Genomic DNA, 23,462 nt, shown 5'->3' with positions numbered 1-23,462 from the left:
CTCAAGTTGCAGTTTGGCCATTAATGGCTTCCTCCATCCCTATTTTTCTGTTTTTTATTCATCAGGATTTATTTGTTTAGTCATAGTTTTTTTTTTTTCTTTCAGTTAATATTTATTGAGCTCTTACTGTGTGCCAGGCAAATCCTTTTGTAGGTAAAAGTCTTAGGGTTTGCTAATAGATTAGATACAGAGTATAAGGGGAGAGGCATCAGAGATGATGCCAAAGTTTTTACTTAAATGGAGATGCAGAACAGGCACTTGGATACATGTATCTGGAACTGGGGGGAGGTCCAGGCTGGAGCAGAAACATTAGGCATCATCAGCATATGAACTGCAGGTATCTGAAACCTTGAGACTAATGAGATGGTAGCTAGAGACAGGAGAGGTCTAAAGACTGAACTCTGTTCAAATGTTGGTGTAATGGGATGAGCCAGCAAAGAAGACTGAGGAACAGTGGCCAGTGATGAGGGAGGAGAACCAGGAAAGTGTGGTGGCCCAGAAGTGAGGGTTTCAAGGATCAAGTGAAAAAAACACTTTGTTAGATGGCAGCGAGAGGTCAAGTAACATGGGGACCAAGAATTGACCATTGGATTGACTACATGAAGGTCATCAGTAACCTTGACAAAAGCTGTTTTGGTAGAGTGGTTTGGACGAAAGGATGTCACGGGAAACTTTGCCTCATTCCTGACTGAGAATCATGTCTTCTTTGTCAACCACATTGTACCATTGCCATAGTCTAGGAATGTTGTCAAAGAAGAAGATGAGGTTCGTTTTTCATAATTTGAGTTTTCTTCTGGATCCTTTCTAATAATCTGTTGGGGATTAAATTTATAGTGGCAAAATCTATCTCTCTCTATTGCAAAGTATGATATCATTTGACTCTCTCTGGGATCTCATTGCAACTCCAGTTCTCCTCATCACCTCAATGACTAAGCCATGTGCAGTGCCCATCCCTTCCATGCCATGGGATGGGTCCCCTTAAGCCCAGTGATCTGAACTCATATAAAGGACTTAGGTGCATCTATGGCCATGCCACCCTGAACACGCCCGATCCTGTCTGATCTCGGAAGCTAAGCAGGGTCGGGCCTGGTTAGTACTTGGATGGAAAACCTGGTGCTGTAGGCGTTAAAAATAAATGAAGGAAGGAAGGAAGGAAGGAAGGGAAGGAAGGGAAGGAAGGGAAGGAAAGGAAGGAAGGAAGGACTGACTTAGGTGCAATTGTATGACCTCCCTGTCTGTTTTGGGCTTACAGCCTCCTTCTTTTCCATTTCCAGACTTTTATTTCTTTCTAAGGTTCTACCTCCATCTGGCAGGTAGATCTATTTTTTTCTTGAGATTTTCATCACCATATTTATCATCCTAATCCATAGATGATTTTTAAAATGCTCAGTAAGGCACTATTATATCTGTGGTTATCAGCCCTGGCTGTACATCACGTTTACCTCTAGAAAGTTTTATTTTTTTCTTTTTAAGGAAAATCATAATTTGAGTTTCTTACAACTCAGAGGGAATCATTTTAACATCATCATCAAACTGTGATGTTCTTGTGAGTTTTAGAGTTGTAACATATTCTGCTGAGCTATCTACTTCTATTGTGTTACATTGTGAAACCTAATCAGATATACATATTTTTCCTTTCTAATGTAACCTCTAAAAATTTTGCTGCATCGTGTACGAAGAATGCCAGGAGCAGTCCTCAGGAGATATGGTACCTTACAGCAGTGGTTATTAAACTTGAGCACACACCAGAATCATCCATCCAGAGGACTTGTTAAAATACAGGAGTCTGGGCCCCACCTCTAAAATTTCTGATGGGAAGTCTTAATTTGCATATCAAACAAGCTCCAGGAGATGCTGATGCTGCTGGTACTGAGAGCCAGGGCTCTAGGCTCTAGTGGACAAATATCCTTCAAGTTGTACACACAGAGAGCATTCTTGAACTGGCAGAACCAGGATGATAAGCACGTCCAAGGGTGGAGAGAAGGCTGGTATTGACTTGGTTGGGCCTCTCTGAGGCCCTGGTAACCCTGAGCCCTGCACAAATGGAAACTTTTCATGTGCAGTAGGCCTCAGGAAGTCCTCGCTCTCTGGTCGTGTTTTGGTTTGAAGCCATATATGTAGATTATGTTTGCCCTCCTTACCTCTATACTAAAGGTGGCCTGGAAAGCACTACCCTTTCCCAGTTTAGAAGGGCAGATGTAGCCCCCTTTACCAACAGTACTTACATAATATTAATACTCCAGGAAAAATTACGTGACAGCTGAATTGAACAGAGTGTGCCTGCCATGGCTTTATCTGGCAAGTCCTTTGGTATATTTGAAAGTAGACAAGAGGATTCCAGAGAAAAGATATTGATGTGGGGGATTCCTAAAATTATTTTACATTTAACTAAATCCCTGTAAGTCACCCAGAATCCCCAAAGCAGTCATTAAAGACTCTCGGGTGGTCCCCCAATCCCCGGGAGGTAGGGAAATTGTGCTACCTATCTTTTATCTCCCTTCCTCTTTTAGGAAATCTCCCTCCAAGACTGACCGCCCTTTTGAATAATCTATGAATTGTGGGCATTGATCACTAGGGGAATATTTACAGTTTTTCTTTTTTCATTTTGATTAATTTATAATTTGTCATAAATGTCTTTTACTCATAGGCTGCACTGCTTTTCTTTTGTTCTTGACATTGAAGAGTATCAAGATTCTCAGGGATATAAAAGACTATATTCTAATAATTCAAACCCACATTCCATAGCTTCTTGATAACACATACAGGATAAAATTGTGAGCAGAATTTGTGGGGACTAACACCCTCTTGTTTACCAAATCCCATTTTCAGATTACTTAATGGTTGGTGGTAATTGTTCCTGACATGCACCTGACGGGTCAAAATGTTGCTGACTGTTGAGTGTTGCTTGTTTTCCTAGCCCTTCAAGGCCCTCTCAGCCCAAGTTCCCTACAGACAAGTTTATCATAATTTCCATCAGGTTACTTATTTTCATGTTTCCTTTTGCAGAAATATGTGAGAGGAGAGCTCATGTTTTTACCTTGTGATCTGGTGTGATTACAAGCCATCTGTTCTTCTAAGAAGCAATGTGTGGCCAGAGTAAAACTGTGCAAAACAAGTATGAGACATTTATTAGCTCTTAGTAGGAATAGGTGGAAACCTGTGCCCTATCTATTTGTAAATCTTATGGAACTGACGATTCAGAGTTCATTTAAAATGCCCTGGAATTTGAGGCAGATTCTACCTTTGGAAGAAAACAATACAAAACAAAATAATCCCTGATCCATATTTCTTTCTTGAGCCCCTTGTATGGCTGGCACTGTGCTGAAACCCTGTATCTTCATTCTTTCATTTAATCCTCCAAACAACACCATATGGTGTTTTTCATTATTTCACATTGCAGGAACTTACCTAGAGTTGGGGAGTACTGGGGTTCGGGGCAGGGGTTTGAAATCGGCTCTGTCTTGCCCTCAAACCATGGTGCTTCTTGCTGCACATGCTCGTCTCCTGAAGAATAGTGGCCTGAATGTTAATTTGAAAGAATAATGTCTTGGAAATCATTAGGGAAAGTGTCTGAAGAAATGAAGTCACCACTTATCTTTCAAAGTGAGTGAACTGAGGGCCTATTCTTAACTACACCTTGATGTAGTGTTGGGTTTCAGATCAGCCTCAAATACTACCCAAAGTTCCAGTGGCATATATTAAGTTTCGGTATCTTTATCAAACCACTTTGGTTGGCCTTTGCTTTATTCCCAGCACCACATCGCTTTCCTTCGCAAATCTTATCCAGGAAGATGGTGAACCGCTGTATGAGCACTCTAAGCAAAAAAAAAAAAAAAAAACCAAAACTCTGTCATAGTAGGGGACCAGAGACGTTTTACTGAAGGACATCAGCCTCTTACTCTGTTCGTTTGCGCTTTTAGGAGTTATCGTTAGCTCTGCTTTTCTGTTCTCTTTCTCATACCTTCATGGTTTGCTCCTTACACACGTAAAATCTTTTCCCAGCCATAGCAATAAAGCTGTTAAGAAAAACAAACAAGTGAGTGGAAAACTGTACATCCCTGACCTGTAGTCAGAAGTCGCACAATAGGCACCAAACAGGAGAGAGACACTCCCTCTCTTCCTGATTCCTTTTCATTTCAGACAAGTCACACCCTCCCCTGTATCCCTTTCAACCAGAACAACTTGAGCACAAAGTAATAGCCATCCATTTGCAACCAAGGAATCCCCACATGTATTTCCTCCAGTGGATCTGAAATCACATCATCAATCAGGCTTGGCAGTTTGTTCCTTCTGATGGGAAGGTGGGAACATAACCAGCTGGAATGGAGCATTGGGCATCACTACCCACTTTCTGGGGTGACGTTATTCTGTGCATATGTGAGGCAACCTTAGCTGTAAACCATGAGCAAGAAAATGCCACAGGTGTTTCTTGTTCTGAGGACAGGGTACAGATGAGAGGGTGGTAATCCATTTTAGAGAGAGGCCAGGAAGACACTTAAGTAATTTTCATCACTGTATTTTTTCATTCATTTAACAAATACTCTTCACTATCATCTATGTGCCAGGCCCCATTATAGGCACTGATAACCCAAAGGTAACAGAAGGCAGCTCCTCCTTGAGGCCACTCATGGGAGATGGATGTTTACAGCCTGTGACGAGTTCCACAACAGAAGCATGAATAAAGTGCTGCGGCGGCAGAGAAAAGCCTAATCCTGCCTGACAGTGTTGGAGAACGCTTTGGGGAAGAAGAGCTCATTGGTCGCTAAGATTTTCGCCTCCTCCAATTCCACTGAGTGTCTCCCTTCTCCATGGCTTAGACTATGATTTCTAGCCATGTGACTGGCATTTTCTGTCATTGGTTGCCAAGTCTAAATCATGCCCGCAGAAGTCAGCATAGCAGGAAATGTACTTTCCTGTTCTGTATTCCAAAACGACAGTGGATTTTACTGCTGTGCTTGAGTGGCCCATAGTGAACTGATGAAGGACAGTATATGGTGCTAGACTCCGTGTGGCTCTTTTGTAACCTTTACAGTAGGGCAAACATTATGTGAGCAAATAGAATCCTAGCTAATGGTTGCAAACCAAAATGCAACCAGGAGGCGAGATCATAAAGTGGAAGGCCCCTTGAAAGAGATATAGTTGTGTCCATTCTTTTTACATTGAGGGAAACTGACACAGAAGAGAGGTGGCACACCCCTCCTAAACTGGGGAGTCCTCAGAAGAGATTCACAGCTTTGGACTTCCTGCACCAGGCCGTTCTCCCATTTGTCACCAGACGGCTTTCTCCAGGTGCTGTGATCTCGAATTCAGGCTGTGTCTAATTCTGTTAAGATTATGGAGTATTCCTTATATCTGGCCTGACAAGTATTGCCAAGTTGGCAAGGTACCACACCAAACAAAACCCAGCCGTGATCACCGGGGATCTTCTAAAAGAGAAAGAGAGCTCTTAAGTTTCTCAGTGTTTCCAGAACACTGAGTAGTAATAGTTTATGCCTCTCTGGGTTGTCTTGAGAATGAAATGCAATAATGTACTGAAAAGTCTTGACACACAGTATTTGGCACACAGTAAATGCTCGGTGAATCTTAGCTATTGTTATTGCCAACTTCTTCGCCCTCAGCAAGTTTATGCAGTTAGATTAAGGATGTAATGTATTCCAATAGAATGACTCTTTATTCTTCTATTCCCTGACCTGTCTGCTGGTTTATTGTGTACGCCATCCTAAAGGTATGCGGGTTTCTTTTCTCGAATATAACCTCCAAGCTTAGATTTCTTGGACAAGTGTTTTAATAAGGAACAAGCCAAGGGGTTAAATTGACAAAATATTTGAGTTGACTTTTCTTCAGCTTTAACTCTCTGGATAGTCTTGTTAATGTCGGGAGACCTCTCTTCCTGCCTCATCATCCCCACCCCACCTTTCATGTCATTTATTGCTGTAGTCCTTTGCTGCATTCCTTCCCCTTCTCATCCCTCCTTGTCCCTAACCACTCCTCCTGCCCCAATCTCTCTGTGGTGGAGCTTTCACCACTGCACTGCACTCTTATTTCAAGAGGGTACCCCACAGGGGCAGCTTCAGTATCTGAACTCAGTGCCTCCCTTCAAGCATGAAGTCTAGCTGCCCAGGGAAGGGAACTGAGTGACACTGTTCAATATTCTTGGTTCAGTCACAGTGCTAATGGGCAGCCATGGCTGCCCCCCTCACCCTGGAGGTATAAATAGGGGGCCAGTTCCCAAGTACAGTGGAGTGGATTCCAGGCTAGGAATCCTTGAATGTGCCCCCCACTGTGGGTCCTGGTAGAGTCCTGAGTCACCTTCCACCGGGGATATTTCTTCCAAGTAATGCATGGCAGTGGGCTTTGGAGTCTAACGTATTTGGGTTTGAATCCTGGGTCTGCCCTTTACTGCCTGTGTAATATTGGACTAGTCCTCACCTTCTCTGATTCCACTTGCCTTATCTATAAAATGTGAGTTATAGCTGTGTTCCCTCACGGGTCACTGGCGAGGATTAAGTCGAATACTATAGGTAAAGCTTAGCCAAAGCCTGCAACACAGGTGCTTTATAAATGGCACTAAACTTTCTTTCAAAACCACATGACTTTTTAATTTCCTCCTGTAATATATATGCAGTTTGTTTTGATATGAAAATATTTAATATTTTTTTGAAGCCTTATATTAAAGTTGATACTCCAGCAAGATAATTGCATATGTTTTCATGAAGCCCTTCAGGAGAAGCATCTTTCTAGATTTAGTACCAGGAATGATTGAGTAATTCTCAGCACTGATTCATTGTCATCTTATGGCCTCTAGTTGACCTTTCATTTTTTATTTTGGTACCTGGCAAAATCAGAGCCCAGTGTTGTAGAGGCTTAGGACTATGGTGGGAATTTTGTACAAACATATCGTTGGTTTCATTTTTATGTTTTGCTGTTTTTTTATTTTTTATTTTTTTACTTATTTTTTTCCATTTTTAATCTGCCTGTTTAATCCAAGCTGCCTGAAATTCTTAGTCCAGGCGGGTGTAAAATGCCAGTGACAATTTCAACAGACCCATAGGGATGAGCTGCCTGTGAACACGCCTCATGGGCATGGTTCAAACTAGTCACATGCACAGGGCGTTATGCTTGCTCTTCCTCCTCTCAAACCCAACCACATCCTTTTGATTCTGACTTTTGGGCATCTTGCAAATCTGCCCCTTCCTCTTCACCTCAGGATCACCTTCCATTGTCTCTTGTTTGGGTTCTTGTGGTGGCTTTGAACCTGTATGCCTGGCCCTGGCGATTTCCCTGCCAGGCCGTGCTCTCCACGCCTGCCTGAGAGAGCTCTCCAGCATGCAGGTCTCCTCGGCCCCCGTGGCCTGTCCAGGGTTCCTCTATGGTCTGAACCCTCCTGCCGTTGGCCTCATCTGTTGCCCTGTTTCTGCATAATCAGACTCTTCTGTCCCTAGAGCACCCCAAGCTGTTCGGGTCTCTTTCATTGTGTGGGTGCTATTCCTTTTTCTTTCTCCAACACTTGCCCTAATCCGCAGGACTTAGCTGACACATCATGCCCTCTTCTCTGGCCTCCCTCTGGTCCTTGGGTGTGTGCTGTGATCACACTTCCTACAGTGCTCTGTTCTACCCCTTCGTCTCTCAGGGTCTGGCCCAGTGCCCCTTTGAAACTCAGTGGGGGAATTAATGAATGATGAATGAATGAGAGAATGTGGAAAACGTTCCACATATCTCAGAGTTCTGAACCTACTTCTGAAATGTCTACGTGTTAGCATTTTACCTTTATTTTACACCTAATGTAAAATTAGAAAACAAGACCTCCCACCTCTAAAGACTTGGTAATAGTTCAAGTTAAGTTGCAGCTTTGGAATTCTTTGGAATTCTTAGGTAGGAAAAATCACCAACACACTTGTTTGGCATTGAGTTTAGGGTGAGGTCATCCTAGGATCCTTGTATTATTCCTTTTTTTCAAAATGTGGAAAATGACTGGTTGTCACTGGTCATGACATAGTTGTCGCCACTCCAGAATAGGAAGGAGGAGGTTGTTCTATGACACGTCAGTGTCCCAGGCTGAATCAGAATGGCCTTGTCCCCAAAATGGGCTCAGAACGCTCAGTTTGCAGATAGGGCTGTAGTTTGCCCAAAACTCAGAGCTCCTTTGTCTTGTCATTTGTTCATTCATTCCTTTCTTCATTTCATTAAGTATTCAGCACTTATTGTGCTCTGGTACTGTGCTAATCCTTGGGGTACAGAGTCATGTGCAGAGCTGAGATATGGACCCTCTCTCTTCCAGGGACCTAACAGCCAGGCAGGGGAAGCTCCTATGTGGACCAGCCATTTAATGCAGAAATAAATAAGCACATGAAGCATGTGACTGATGGCAGAGCAGAAGGTGACAGACTGTTCAGAAAAGCTCCACAGAGGTGCCCATGCTCCTGCTAGGGTTCAAGGATGCATAGGAGTTCACTAAGCACAGGAGCACTGAGGTGCACTGGAAGCAAAGGTCAAAAACAACAGGTGCCCAGGAGCAGTGGGAGATGGTGGGTGTGTAGGGCCTCTTCAGAAGCTTCGTGTTATGCTCAGAGCCGCAGCAGGAGTGCACTGCTCCCGTTTTATGTTTGAAATTGCTCTGGTTGGGGCATCATGAGTTCATCCAGGACACCACGAGAAGGAGCCGCAGTGTTCCAAGTGGGAGATGATATGAGCTGCGGAACCAGAGAGGAGGGGCGTGTTTACCTCTTTAAGAGGTGAAATCTAGGAGACATGGTGACTGATTATGGAGAGTTAGAGAAAGGGAGGAGTTAGGGTCTATTCCCAGGTTTTTGGCAGAAACTTATATGGGTGGAGAGGGCTAGAAACTGGACCAGGCCCTGGCCTTTAGACTCATAGCCCAGGGCATGGGATGTGCAGCTTTTTCTGGTAGCCTTTGGGCTCTTAAAGAGGTAACTGGGCCTGTATAAAACGAGCAGCTTTGGACTGAGAAAGAAGTGATGGTTAGTGTATTGCTCCTCTCAGAAGAGAGCTGGAGAGTTTATCTGCTGAGTAGAAATAACCTCCTCCTAATTAAGGAGAAGTGGAGGCTGTGCTGCTGGCAGCAGTAAGAAGCTTTTTTTTTTTAACTTCTGTTTACTCCTGAGAGAAAAGAGGCAGCAAAGGCTTGCGAGCAAGGAACTTTAGAAAGGCAAAATACCTCTGATTAGTGTGGGAGTTTGAGAGAGCTCTTGCTGAAGAACTCACAACTGCTGGCTGAGGAGGGAGAATCCTGCGGTGGGGGAGGGGACCGCATGCGTGCACCGCAGTGGAGTCTGGCAGAAATCCCGGGAAAGTTTGAGCACCAAAGAAAGTTTGATGATTTAAAAAAAAAAAAAAAAGACGTTCTAATCAATCTGTTTGTAATCAAACTTACACTACGTTATTCGTGATCAAAAGTAACAAAATGATGAGAAAATACCAAATGGGACCTTGCTATTGAAGTTTTTAGAAAGTTACGATTATATAGTATCAGTTCAGATTGTTGAAGCATCACTATTTCTTTTTTTCTTTCTTTTTTTAAAGCATTTAAAAATTAATTTTACTAATGAAGAAGGGGTGGCAGAGAACTTGGTTTGACTAAAGAGTCCGGGTAGAACACATACAGGAAACCCAGTAAAATGTGTGAGGTGCATCTCCCCGCTTCAGAGCGGCTCTTGGCCAATCCGTGGAGGGGCCCCCGATAGAACTCACGCGGTTGGTGAACTTGGGTGGGGGGAAAAAGTTAACATCTTTATTTTGATTAAATTCTAATAAACGTAGTTTTTATTATGAATTAAATAGTCAGAACAATAGTATTAGTAATATTTGTCATCGTTAGAAAGCATAGGTCTTCTAATATAGTTATGGCACATTCTGAAGATATCATTTTTGCTTATCACTGCTTTGGATTTATAGTAGTTATTAAATCTACCTCTATGTGACAAGAGCCAGTGCTTTAATAAACAAGTGCATATGTTACTATATCACAAATTAATTTTTTTTAAAATTTGGATAACCATACTTAAGTAAAATTGTTTTTCTTTGGAATCCTATGCATTGTGGTTCATGCATTTAAAAACATTATTCTGAGCAGATTTTATCAGCTTCACAGCTGGCCAAAGAGGTGGATGGCACAGGAAAGGTTAATTATCCCTGGCTAAGATCTTGTAGTTGTGACAAAATACCTCCACCTGGTGGCAGCATACTCCTTAATGGTTAAATCTATAATCAACAGTTGTGAAGAAATTTTAAAATAACAGTATCTTTGAGTATGGTTTTCAAACAGTTTTGACCACAACCCACAGTAAGAAATAGGCTTTACATCGTAACTCAGATGCTTATACAGAAGTTTCACAAAATAATACTTGGCTTTACCACATGACCCTTGATATTTTTTAATCCCATTCCAATACTCTCTTTAATTCTCATTCATTAAAATAAAATGCTGGTTGCAACACACTAAACTGCAGTTCAGTGGGTCACACTGTACTCTTTTATATCAGAGAAGATCATCTTTTCATACCTTACAATTTTCAAATTACCCATTGAATTTCATTTTGGTCCTCACTCCCCCCACCCCCCTAAAGAATGCACATATTTTTAGGGATGCACTACATTTTAAATAACTGTCAACAAATATGAATGTAGTTTTACATAGCGACTAAAAATTGTTTGTTATTGATGCATTGTTTATATACTGTGAAATAAACTGATCTTAGGCGCAGACCCCATCAAGATATACAATCACCACACAAAGCTCACTTGTGCCTGTTCTAGGCCAGTTCCTCCCCAGGCAATCAGTGTTCGATTGCTTTGACCATAGGTTTAATGTTGCTGTTCTAGAACTTTATATAGATGGAATCAGACAGTGTGTATTCGTTTAGCCTTTTCTCTTTTGCTTAACATAATGTTTAGGATATTAGTCCATGTTGAGTATATCCGTAGTGAGGTGAGGAGCATTCCATTGAATGAATATACTCCTGTCAGTAGACTTGGGTTTTCTTCCGTTTGGGCTATTATGAATAAAATTTCCATGAGCATTTGCTTACAAGTCTTTGTGTGCACATGTGTTTTATCTTTCTCAGTAAATACCTGGTAGTGGAATTGCTGGCTCAGTCAGTAAACACATATATGTCTATAGGGAACTGACCAACCATTTGCCAGAATAGGTGACCATTTTACATTTCCATTAGAGATGTGTGAGAGTTTAGGTTGCTCTACATCCTTACCGACATTTGGTGTGTCAATCTTCTTAGTCAATTTTAGTCATTCTAATAGGTATGTAGTAGTATCTCTTGGTAGTTTTAGTTTGCATTTGCCTGATGACTGATTTTGAACATTTTTTTCATGTGTTTATTAGCCATTTGTTTATCTTATTTGTGAAGTGTCTGCTCAAGTTTAGGTTGTTCGGGTTTTTTTTAATTGATTTGTATGGGTTCCTTGTGCATTTTGGATGTCAGTCCTTTATGTCAGATACATGTATTTATGAATATTTTTTCCATTCTGCAACATACGTATTCATTTTATTAATGGTGTCTTTTGATGACCAAGAGTTTTAAATTTTGACAAAGTCCAATTGAACCATTTTTCTTCTATATTTAGTGCTTCTGGGTCCTGTCTAAGAAATCTTTTCCTACCCTAAAGTCAGAAAAATAGTTTTGGTTTTTATGTTTAGCTCCATGATCCATCTTAAATTAATTTTTCTGTATGGAGTGAAGTAGGTGTCAAGTTTCATTTTCTTTCCATATTTACATTTGGTATTCTTACACCGTTAGTTGAAAATACTTTCCTTTCCCCATTAAATTATAGCACGGAATTTTAAAAAGAAAAAAAAATTTTTTTTCAGCCAAAGAGGTGCAAAAGTGACTTTTCCTTGTGGGCCATAAACAGACCCTCTGGGCCTCTTAGACCACCATCAACTTACAGAATTGGTCTTCTGTTCCTTTCTAAGTTAGATCTTCTTCAGTTATCCCGAGATTCTCAGAAATTACTTTGCTTGTAAGGTGTGAGGATTTATAAGGCTACAACTTTTTACAGGGTCTGTAGCTGTGCCACAGAGCTGCTAGCCACATAGGTCTGCTTAAATTAAAGTGAAATGAAATTAAAAATTCAGCTTCTCAGTCACAGTTGCACATTTCAAGTGCTCAGTAGCCCCAAATGTGTATGGGCCACCCTATTGAACAGTACAGATACAGACTATTTCCATCTTTGCAAAAGTGCGGGATAGCACTAGCCTATGGAATAAGAAGAGAGGCAGGCTTTGTATAGTTCTGTAGCTATTCTAATGAAACTTATTTAGTTTTGATAACTGTCATTCAGCATCTACTTTCCTCTCCTTGGTTCTTTTTCATTCATTTGTGCTTCTGTTTCTATTCTAAGATGTGTTGTCCCAGCCAATCCTTTTGTCCATCTAAAATATATATCTGTATCTGTCCTACTTAGAAGAAAGAATTCCCTTGGCTGTCCACAGAACCAGTGCTTACCTAGTTCTGACCTATTTTACTTCTCTCAGTGTTTGATAGTCTTCCAACTACCCATAGATGCCTGAGCATACCCCTTCAAGGTAAATATTTTGTCTTTGCTATCCTGATTAAAATGATATTTCTCCCTAGCATTTCTGCCATAGATATTAGATGGAGTAGTAGGTTATGACTTGTAGCCCGGCCCCCTAAGAATACTTCTGTCTAGTAGTGAACTTTGTTGCCATTTCATTATGAGCAACCACATAGGAATTCATGAGATTTTTCTCTCATTATTTGTTGGATGTAAGCTAACTCTGCCATTAATGTTTTCCAGTGTGGGAATTTTGCCGTCCTGGTGGATCTTCATATATCACCGCAAGATTCAAACAAAGATACCAGCTGGTTTTCTGAACAGAAGAAAGAGGTACCACAAAACTTTTCACTATTTAGATGCAGGTAGCTTCTGTTAGAAGACATATTAGCTCTTTCTAGCTTTCATTTTAATTAATAGGCAAAATATTGAGTGATATTAACCCTTGAAAACTAGCTGTTGTCTTCCCCATGACAGACATAAGCCTGCTTTTATTTTTTCCTTCAGAAACTGAACATCCATACATTTCATATCCAACTCTGTTATTTAAACCAGAAATTTCCTACCTCTTTGTTTTAGGGGAAGGTGGACTCTATATTAAAAAAAAAAAAAAGAAGAAGTTAAAGTGATATTTCAAGTAAGCAGGGATTTTAATCTGACTGGTTGGGAAGATATGGGGACTGACACCAGGCTAATCTTTCACACCTGTGTGAAATTGTAGTCTTCGGCACTTTTTTATCTTCTACCATCCTTTTATTAGCATGAGCCTTTGACAAGTGCAGAAACGTTTGACATGTTCTTTCTCTGACAGCTCTCAGTCACCAAGTGAATTGTCAGTAAAGTGACTTGCCGGTTGACTGGGAGCATGGTGCTTGACCTCCATGGGCTTTGGCCTCCTCGTCTGCAAGTGAAGGGCTTCTCTCAGAGGCTGTCTGAGACACTCCTGGCCCCCAGTGTCTGCAGCCCCAGCCAAGTGCTACTGTGGCAGAGGGCTAGAGGTGCATCAGCTCTCAACACATGCTTTGCTTCCTTCTCCAGGTCCCTGTTTACTAGAAAACAGAGATAGTGAGGCAGAGGCTTTTAGATAACTTTCAAAATATTATAGCACTTCATATGTCCATGATATTCATTTGTCATGATAGCTTCTTAGAGCTAGAAATAAAAGTTTTATTAAACGGTGGTATATGAAGAAGACACTAGTGATAGTGACACACACAAAGGAAAAAAAAAAAACCTATGCTGTAATAACTTTTCAGTCAGCTTTTGGAGATCAGTAGAAAAAAAATCTCCCTAAAAGAAAATTTATAGGGTACTACATTTCCAATCAAAAGGTAAAATTATCTGGACTTTGCTGTCATAATTTCACAAAGGATACTTGGTGGCCCGAAACTGTGAGCAGGAAAGCACAAGATTTGTTATGGTAGGATTTATCATTCAGGTAAATAACCATGGACTGTGCTTTTAAGACTTAATATATAGTAGGCCAGCATCTCCTACTACAGCTCACTTCCACATAATTCCGAGCTTTGGCTTTATAACACCTGTCCCCACAATACAAAACAGTTCATTTCTTCAGAGTGACTAATATTCGCCTGAGGGGAACCTCACCCTAAAGGCTTCTGACTTGACTTAGATTAACAGTGTTCTAGAATCCACATTTTCTTCCATTATTTCCCAGCTGTACAACCTCAACCTTAGACCTTTCTTGTTGATATTTAGTCATTTTTGCTGAGTTAGTTTATTTGGAAGGCTTTAAAACAAAGCTATGAGTATGTGAATCACCTCCTAGCCAAAGCGTGAGGCAAGAATTTTCCAGGGTGCCACACGCAGCTGGGCTGCTCCACCTAGTACCTATATCCGGGCAGCAGGGCATGACTTAGCAAAGATGCCCAGTGCACGATTGGACCTGCAGAGCTCTGTTGCAGTGGCAGCTGCAACAAGGCAGGTCGTGCCAGCAAGTTGAGCTTTGCTCTCAAAGCTCTGTTTGCTGCTTTGCTCTCAGAGCAGATGGTTTGCTGCTTCTACTTTAAGTTGTTCTTTTAAAGTATGCTCACTGACATTAAAATTGCTCTGGGTTAGTGTGTATGTGTGAGAGAGAGAGAGTGAAAGAGAGAGAGAAAGAGAGAGGAGAAAAGCTAGTCAAGGAAAGTATATGACTATAGCCTATGTTCAGTGTCTCAATGCTTTCATCTTTTTTATCATTAGATTATCTCATGATTGAAATTTCATGAGCAATCAGTTTGATTACATTTTAACAGTCACTTTATATAATAAATGTCTTAAGAATATCCAGTTCCTTTTCAGAAAAAGGAACTAATTACATGTATTAAACATATGTTTATTTTGAGTCCAGCACAAATAGTCTGTGTACCCAAACAGTCAAACTCAAACTGTTCCTTTGTAAACTTGAGGAAGCAAATTTAGCCCGTTAGCTTAGAGATTCTGTATGTATCTCTCTTGCTCATTGATTTTAATTTGGTCTTGTCATTTCCTCCAAGTTATCTGGGAATTTGTCTTTTCGTGCATTGCTCTGGTTCTGAAGAGAATGCTTTGCTGAGTGCGGTGTGGTCAGTTACTAGGATATCTTGACCACATAGCACTTGGTCTACCTTCCGTTTGTCAAACCTGACTCATCAAAGGAAAGCCCCGTAACTATAGGGAGAAAGTTTATGTATATGGGCCTTTGCTTTATTTTTGTAGTACTATTTTTAGTTCTAGCCTTATAGGGCATTTATGGCCAAATTTTAACAATCTTTGTTTCCATGTATGTCTTTCACATATTTTCAGGCTCAGTCATAGTTGAACCCTGCATGTGAAGCAAAATTCTTTAATTGTTAAAACAACAGTATGAGGCAAGGCTGCCTTTCTGTTGTGTGAACAATGCCAAAACACTCAACTGTAAACGGATATCTCTGTATTCCACAAGGCACTGCATCTTTGGGCTGCAAAATGAGAGCAGGAGAGAGGGGACCAGTATTTGTGTTTTATCTACAAACTCACATTTTGTAAGTTAAATCAAGGGTTTTCTATACTGTTTGAGTACATGTGTTTATAATAATAATAATGAAAAGTTTGGCTCTCATTGCCCGCTGAAGCAGCTTAAAACTTTTTCTCATTTCAATTTATGAAGATTTTAAGAGATCAACCTGAGATGGCATTGCAAGAAACCAGTGAAACAGGTTTGAGCTGACCTCTGCAACTCTGAGCCTTCTTCAGACTCTTTGGGAATTCAACCAGAATTATTAGTCCTTATGCATCAGTTCTAAATCTAAGAAATTAGGATTTGTGTGCAGTTTTTTTTCCTTTTCCTACTTTAGGTTACATTTTTCTGGTAGTATAGCTAAAATGGACTGTGTCTTCCCGATACATGGTTAGACTTTTAAAGTTTTGTTTTTCTTTTTATAAATAACACTGATACATAAAACAATAGACAGCTTCAGAAATTTGCTAGTGGTATGGTATGTTGACATTGAATTAAAACCATGTGTTTCTGTTGCCTAATAAATATTAATCTACTTTAGTGAAATATGAGAAGTTAAATTCTTTTCATCATTAATAGGTGAATATAATGTGCAGTTTTCACAAAAGCAAATGGGCATGCACAGTATCATCAACAAGAGCATGGAAGAAAATCAGATTACTGGTTTCCAGCTCTCCGTTCAACCCCCTACTCAGTGTTGTTCCTTTTTTTTAGTAGATCTGTAAACCTAAGGCCAGAAACTAATGAATGATAGTGTTTAGATTTTAAAAGTTTTCTGACCCAAATTTGAAAAATGGGAAATTTTTGTATAAAAATCACTGTTTCTGGCTCCTCTTGAACAAATTGGAAGATCTGGTCACACCGTGCCTTGTGTCCCTACATGAAACCATGGGATGCTGTCCCCCCTTCATTAATGGGGTTGGTGTCAGGGTTCTCTGAATACACCCTGGGTCCTGACTCTTACCTGCCTCCACAGTCCCCTGCTTGGCCACTGTGCTCTTTCCTTGGGCTCTTGCTACCAGCCAGTGATGGCTCTATTTGATTTTTCTATATGTCACAATACAACTGATATTTATGTGAAAAGTCTTTACCCCACTGATTTCATCACCTTGTCACGCTAAGTTTTACATTGAGGTGTTTTTGTCTTCCTTTTAGAAATGTGAAACTGAGGCAGAGAGAAATTAAATGAATTTCTTAGATCACAAAGTGAACCAACATCATAGTTTCGAACAAACCAAAGTAGCAGATATAAATCTTCAGTGTTATCCATGAGCACATATAACATTCCTTTTGGCATTCACAGCTAATTAAAAAAGCAAACGAAATGTTTACCGTTGATTTTTTTAATATGCGTGATGTTGACTTTTTTTTGTATTGCATTAAATCAGAAAATTATCTCTAATTATTTTAATTTACTTTAGGAAGTCTGTTTACTGTTAAAAGAAACCATTGATTCAAGAGTTAAGGAGTACTTGGAAGTTCGTAAACACCACAGACCGACAAATGCAGAATTCACAAGATCCAGCCCCTTGTCCTTAAAAGGTAGGCACAGAGAACTTTGATTTTGGATAAAATGTCTGCTCTGTAGCGATGGCAGTTATGTTTGACTCTGTCATGTTAGTACAGTGATGAACTTTAAAAATATGTTCTGATGAAGATGCTTTGTTCGGGTTAAGAAAATTAACCAAAAAGCCCCGATAGGCTTTTAATGATAGGCAAAATGTATATATATAAATAGAAAATAAAAACATTCCTAAGGAAACCAAACTTTTTAAAGGATTTTGTTTTTGACAAGTAATCTTAAAAATAGATTTACATTAATACTGACTGGATTTGGATCTTGATGCTATTTTTAAATGCTTTCATACATTTAACCTATTTCAGAGAACCTATTTCAGAGGTTCTCAGCTAGGGATGATTTTGCCACAGGGGACATTTGCTAATGTTTGTAGACACTTTTGGTTGTCATAACTGGGGTGAGAGCAGTGAGGAGGAGCTACTGGCATCAAGTGAGTAGAGGCCAGGGATTCCGCTACATATACTACAGTGCATGGGCCTGCCTTCCCTGCCCCGCCCCCCATAGCAGGGCATTATCTGACCCAAATGCCAGGGTCACTAAGGTCAGAATATCCTGCCATATTTCCTAATAACACTTCGAGAATGGTAATGCCTTTGAATTACAGGTGAAGGAGCTGAGGATCTGCAAGATGAAGGGGCTTGTCCAAATAAAAGATCATCTTCTTGAGAATGGAGATTTTCTTGTTTATTTGACATTTTCATCTTCCCCTTTCCCCCCAGTACTTAGCCCAGTGCCTGATATACAGGTAGTGGCTTGGTGATGCGCTGAATGACAGAGTACTCTGGTGGCAAGTGACAGAACCTGACCTCAGACCCAGCTCTTCTGACTCCCAGCCCACTGTTCTTTCCAGTCTGTCTTTTTTGTGTTTTAAATTTTTTTTTTTTTTTAACTAAGTCAGCATTCATAGCACTCTTTGTGGTACAAATACAGTGAACCCCGTGTTAATCCTCAGAGGACAGTGCTGGACTGCTGTGAACTAGATTATGCTAATGCAACATCTCTTTAGGAAAAGAATTGAGTTAAGTACCCGCCTTTGAAGGCTTACTTGATCTGAAGTGTTTACTCAGCACAGCTGATAAGTAGGCAGACATTAATTTTACTCAAACTGAAAGCCTTGAACAAATGGAATTTTTAGTCCAAACAATGTTGTATTAGATGATAATTTCTTTTTTTTTTTCTTAGTAGTAGTATAAATCTCAAGAAAAGCCATAGGAACTTTAATTCTTTGTATGCGAGCAGATCTGGCTAGTCTCACTTTCTAACGTATACAAAAGGAAAAGGAACAGAGGAGATTCTACGACCTCCATCTCTGGCGTGTGGTAGTGGCTTGGTCCGTACCCCATCCTCAACTAGCTTTCCACTCTACTAAGTGAGGAAAGCTAAAAATTCAATTTCCCAGCCTCTCTCACAGGTAGGGAACACAATACTGGCCCCAAGATAAAAACCAAAGCCTTTCTTGGACTCATGCTGGCAAGAAGTTTGTTTTTGAACAGAAAAGTGATCTTACTGTACAAATAATTATGTAACCTATTTTTTTCCTCCTTACACAATATAGAAGTTCTTTAAAATACATATATCACCACTTTAAAAAACTTTGTTTTATTGTGATAAACTATGCATAACATAAAATTTACCATTTTAACTGTTTTCAAGTGTATAACTTAGTGGCATTAAGTACATTCACATTTTTGTGCAACTGTCACCACTATCCAGCTACAGGATTTTCTCACTAGTCCAAAATGAAACTCTACCCATCAAATAATAACTACTCATTACTCCTTTCCCCAGTCCCTGGTACCCCCTGTTATTTATATATTTAGTAATTACTGGTAAATAAACAAAAATAAATAAATACGTATTTAACATATAAATGTACAGTCATGTACCTCATAATGACGTTTTGGTCAATGATGGACCATATATAGGACAGTTGTCCCATAGATTATAATGGAGCTGAAAAATTCCTATCACCTAATGATGTACTGGCCACTTTAATGTCTTAGCTCAACACATTACTCACATATCTGTGGTAATGCTGGTGTAAACAGACCTACTGTGCTGCCAGTCGTATGAAAGTATAGCACATACAATTACAGTAGTAGGCTGTACCATATAGGTTTGTGTAAGTACACTGCGGTGTTCACACAGTGAGGAAATCACCTAAGGACACATTTCTCAGAATGTATCTCTGTTGTTTAGCAGTGGAAGACTGTGTATGTAATAATATATATATCACATTTTGTTTATTCATTCATCTGTCAATGAAGTAGTTGAGTAATTAGGTGGTTTCCACCTTTGACTATTGTGAATAATGCTGCTGTGAACATTGTGATACAAATATCTGGTCGAGGCCTTGCTTTCAATTCTTTGAGTAGATACCTAACCTAAAGGTGGAATTTCTGGATCATTTGGTAATTTTTTGTTTAATTTTTATTTTTATTTTTATTCTTTTTTGAGGAATTGCATAGGATTCCAATTTCTCCACAACCTGGCTAACATTTATTTTCTTCTTATTTTGATTATAGCCATCCTAATAGATGTGAAGTAGTATCTCATTGTGGTTTTGATTTTTATTTCCCTATCGAGTAGTGATGTTGAGCATCTTTTCATGTGCTTAATGGCTATTTATATATCTTTAGAGAAATGTCCTTTGCCCATTTTTTAATTTGGTTGTTTTTTTTTTCTCTGTTTGTTTGTTTTTGAATTGTGGGAGTTCTTTATATATTCTGGATATTAATTTCTTATCGGATATATGATTTGGAAATATTCCTTTCATTTTCAATATCTCGATAGTGTCCTTTGACACACAGATGTTTTTAATTTTGATGTAGCCAGTTTATCTATTTCTTCTTTTGTTGCCTATGCTTTTTATGTCATAGCCAAGAAATCACTGCTGAATCCAATGTTATGAAACTCTTTTCTACTTTTTCTTCTGAGAGTTTTATAGATTTGGCTCTTAAATTTTGGTCTTTGATCCATTTCGAGTTAATTTTTATATATGGTTTAAGGTAAGGGTCCAACTTCATTCTTTTATAGGTGAATATCCAGTTTTCTCAACATCATTTGTTGAAAAGCCTGTCTTTTCCCTCACTAATGGTCTTGGCATTCTTATTAAAAATCATTTGATCATAAATGTGAGGGTTTATTTCTGGGTTCTCCATTCTATTCCATTGGTCTGTATGTCTGTATTTATGCCAGTAGCACCATATGTTGATTATCATAGCTTTGTAGTAAGTTTTAGAATTAGGAATTATGAGTCTTCCAATTTAGTGTTTATTTTTCAGGATTGTTTTGGTTGTTCAGGGTCCACATCACCATTTTTAAGGACTGCATAATATTCCACTAAGTGTCCATAATGTCATTTATTGGTTGAACATTTAGGTCGCATCTAGTATTTTCAGTGTTGTAAACCATGGTGCAGTGAACGTACTGATGATGTACATATTTGCAAACTTCAATTTCTTTATAGTATTTCTAGTTTAAGTTCATATTTCTATTGGTTTATAAGAGCTCCTTAAGGATATTAATACTCGGTATGTTGTACATGTTACAAATGATTTTTCTCAGTTTGTCATTTGCCTTTGACTTGGTTTACTTAACTGTACAACCCCTAACAATGAGAAGCCTTTATTTGCCTCATGGACCCTTCAGTGACCACCAGCAGAATGAATGCCAGGCTCCTTTGTGGTGAGGTAAGAGGTGCAGCTGTTTGACAGGAGGCAGGATGATGCTAATGATACTAATGTTATGTCATTCACTCTTTAAAAGAATAGCTGTGCTAAGTATCCATCCCTCTATGAAAGAACATTTGATGTGAAAGCACCATCTTTCTTATCCTTCCTACTTCTCATGACAGTTAACCTTTACCTGAACATGTCCTTTGATGTTCACAACTTAGCCATTCTCTTTCTCTGTTGCTGCCAACTAGTCCGTGCTCCCGCCTCAGCTGGACAACTGCAGCAGCCCCCTAGCTGGCTTTGTTGCATCCGCTCTGGCCAATGCGTCGCTTGCTGTCAGCACTTCAGTTGATGTAATCCCTTAAAGTCACAGGTCTGATCTTGTGCACTTCTGCAGCCTTTCAGGATTTCCCCCAAAGCTTCTAGGATGAAGATCAAGACCTCAGGGGTAGATGCCTCTCCAACCTCATCTTGTACCACTTTTTCCTTCTTTCTTCTTCCAGCCACAGCAGACTTAATTCCTTTCTATCAAAGCTCCATTCTCTTACTCATCTTGAGGCCTCTGCCCATGTTAGAACACTAGTCCTCCCCTTCTCCTATGCCTCCTTCAGCTTTCTGCTCAGAGCCTACACCTCAGGGAAGCTTATCCTGTCGACAGGTCCCCTCACTCCAGGCCCATGAGCGTCCTGAACTTTTGTTCACACCATTTGATTATTGTCTTATCTCTCCACAAATGTGTAAGCTGCCCAAAGACAGGTTCTGCCTCTTTTATTATCTATTATATCTCCAGCATGGAGCACAGTTCCTGGCTTGCAGTTGGTATTTAATAAATGTTTGTTCGGGTGACCGATTACATAGATGGTTATTTCTTTCCTCTTTGTAGCAAGGTCAAGGCCTGCCATAACTTACCTATCCCACTTTGTCTCCTCCTGCTACTAGCTTTCTTTCCTACAAACATACATACATTCTTTATGCCTTTGCTCTTACAGGTTTCTCTTTTGTCTGGAAGACTCCCATTTAACTTTTAGTCAAATATTACTTCTCCAAACTCCTCTCAGTTTTCTCTCTTCTGCCACTTACCACTTCTATAATATTTGTCACATTGTGTTATAATTGTCTTATAATCGATTTACCTGTCTTTCTCCCTCCCCTTTGGTGGTAAAGATCGATTCTTTGCCACCTCAGGGCTTCTTTTCTTCTCTAATATCTTGGTGCTTAACTCAAGAGTATAAGTTATAAGTGCTTAACCTCATACTAATGTAATTTCTAAAAGATAAGGGCATTGTTCACTCATCTCTACCACAAGGTTGCTTTTCCCTTATGACCAAGATTCATTATATTCTAGGTCGTGCACACCTGCAGGGACAAATTAAACAGACGCAGCATACCACCGTCTTACATTGTTTAACAGCTCCACAAAAAAATGGAAACCGAAGTCATGCTTTTATTCTTTCCTCAGAGCCAAAGACATCCCTCTTAGACATTTATCGAACTGCCTGTTCTCAGATACTTTAATTATCTTCCTTGAATGCCTTTTTCAAAGCAGTTTCAAAGCCACTAACCATAAGGCTTTCCCTGTTTCCTCCTCAGTGTTCAGTTCTGTGTCCCTGGTTCCCTGAAACTAGAAGTGGCTGTCATTACTATATTGGTGGTTTGGATGATGTGGGTGGTTCATGCTTTTGGGAAAATTAGATATCTTCTCTCATTTGCATGTTTTTCTTACCTTTTTCCATTTCCAGGTTCGTGTAGTAGCAGTGTGCTTCATCATGGCACAGATACCTAACAGAATGCTAGGTGAGCTGAAGTCGCTAGGCTGGTGACTTTGCTGATTACACTCATAAAAGTAATATTTTTCATGCTCTGACTTTTCTTTCTAAAAAAAGTAGCATAAACAGCCTTGAGACCATTTCTTTAGTCATAATACAAAGGACTACAATTCGTATTCACAAATTCAGTTAGCAGACAGCATAGCACAGACATTTGCCAGTAGCCTCATCTTTTTTGGGTCGCCTGAAATGTTATTTCCATAGATTCAGTAAAAATTAATGTTGTAAGAAAGTTTTTTTAAAGACTTCACTGTCAATTCTACCTCATTAATATTTTCCCCATTAGCCTTGCCAGTATTAGGTGTTGCCAATGTTTTTAATTTTCGAAGTCTGACAGGCCAAAATTTTAAAAAGAAGATATCTTGCTCTTTGATTTTTATTTACGTTTCTGTTTTTATGTTTTTATTGACAGAACTGAATATTTATAGCCCTTGCTCATCTTTGTATTGGGTTGTTTGTTTTTTCTTCTTAATTTTTCCTCCTTTTCACATTGTTACTCCCTTGGTCAGGTCCCCTCTTAATCAGCTCTTGAATTCCTGCCACAGCCTCCTGATTTTCCTCCTAGCTCATCCACACCTCTGCTGCCAAAGTGGCCTTTTAAAAACAAAAATGTATTAGTCTTCAGCTTAAACCCTTTTGTGGTCAGGAGCCTTAGTTGCCTAATAGCCATCATTTAGTTGCATTTCTGCTTGAGACTAGGCAGAATGGGTCTAGCTCTTCAGAGAAGAAGTTGATTAAAGATATTAGGTAGCTCACTGGACCTACCTGTGGGAGGGCCAGACAGCCCCATTGATTAAAGATATTAGGTAGCTCACTGGACCTACCTGTGGGAGGGCCAGACAGCCCAAACA

General features: G+C 39.8%; 1 protein-coding gene and 1 pseudogene across 1 annotated transcript in view; both read left to right on the top strand.

The window, feature by feature from the left end:
- The window catches only part of SLX4IP (SLX4 interacting protein), a 174,401-nt gene that overhangs the window by 95,046 nt on the left and 55,893 nt on the right, over positions 1–23,462 (top strand). The window contains exons 3-4 of the mRNA XM_039874485.1: positions 12,793–12,882; positions 16,951–17,071. Coding sequence (XP_039730419.1) covers positions 12,793–12,882; positions 16,951–17,071 — 211 coding nt within the window. The remainder of the gene's footprint in view (positions 1–12,792; positions 12,883–16,950; positions 17,072–23,462) is intronic.
- Positions 1,020–1,125, top strand: LOC120612040 (uncharacterized; annotated as a pseudogene).

Source organism: Pteropus medius, unplaced genomic scaffold (assembly GCF_902729225.1).
Source record: "Pteropus medius unplaced genomic scaffold, Ma_sr-lr_union100, whole genome shotgun sequence".
Taxonomy (NCBI): domain Eukaryota; kingdom Metazoa; phylum Chordata; class Mammalia; order Chiroptera; family Pteropodidae; genus Pteropus; species Pteropus medius.
Note: the sequence above shows the minus strand (reverse complement) of the source record. Positions and strands in the feature narration are given on the sequence as shown.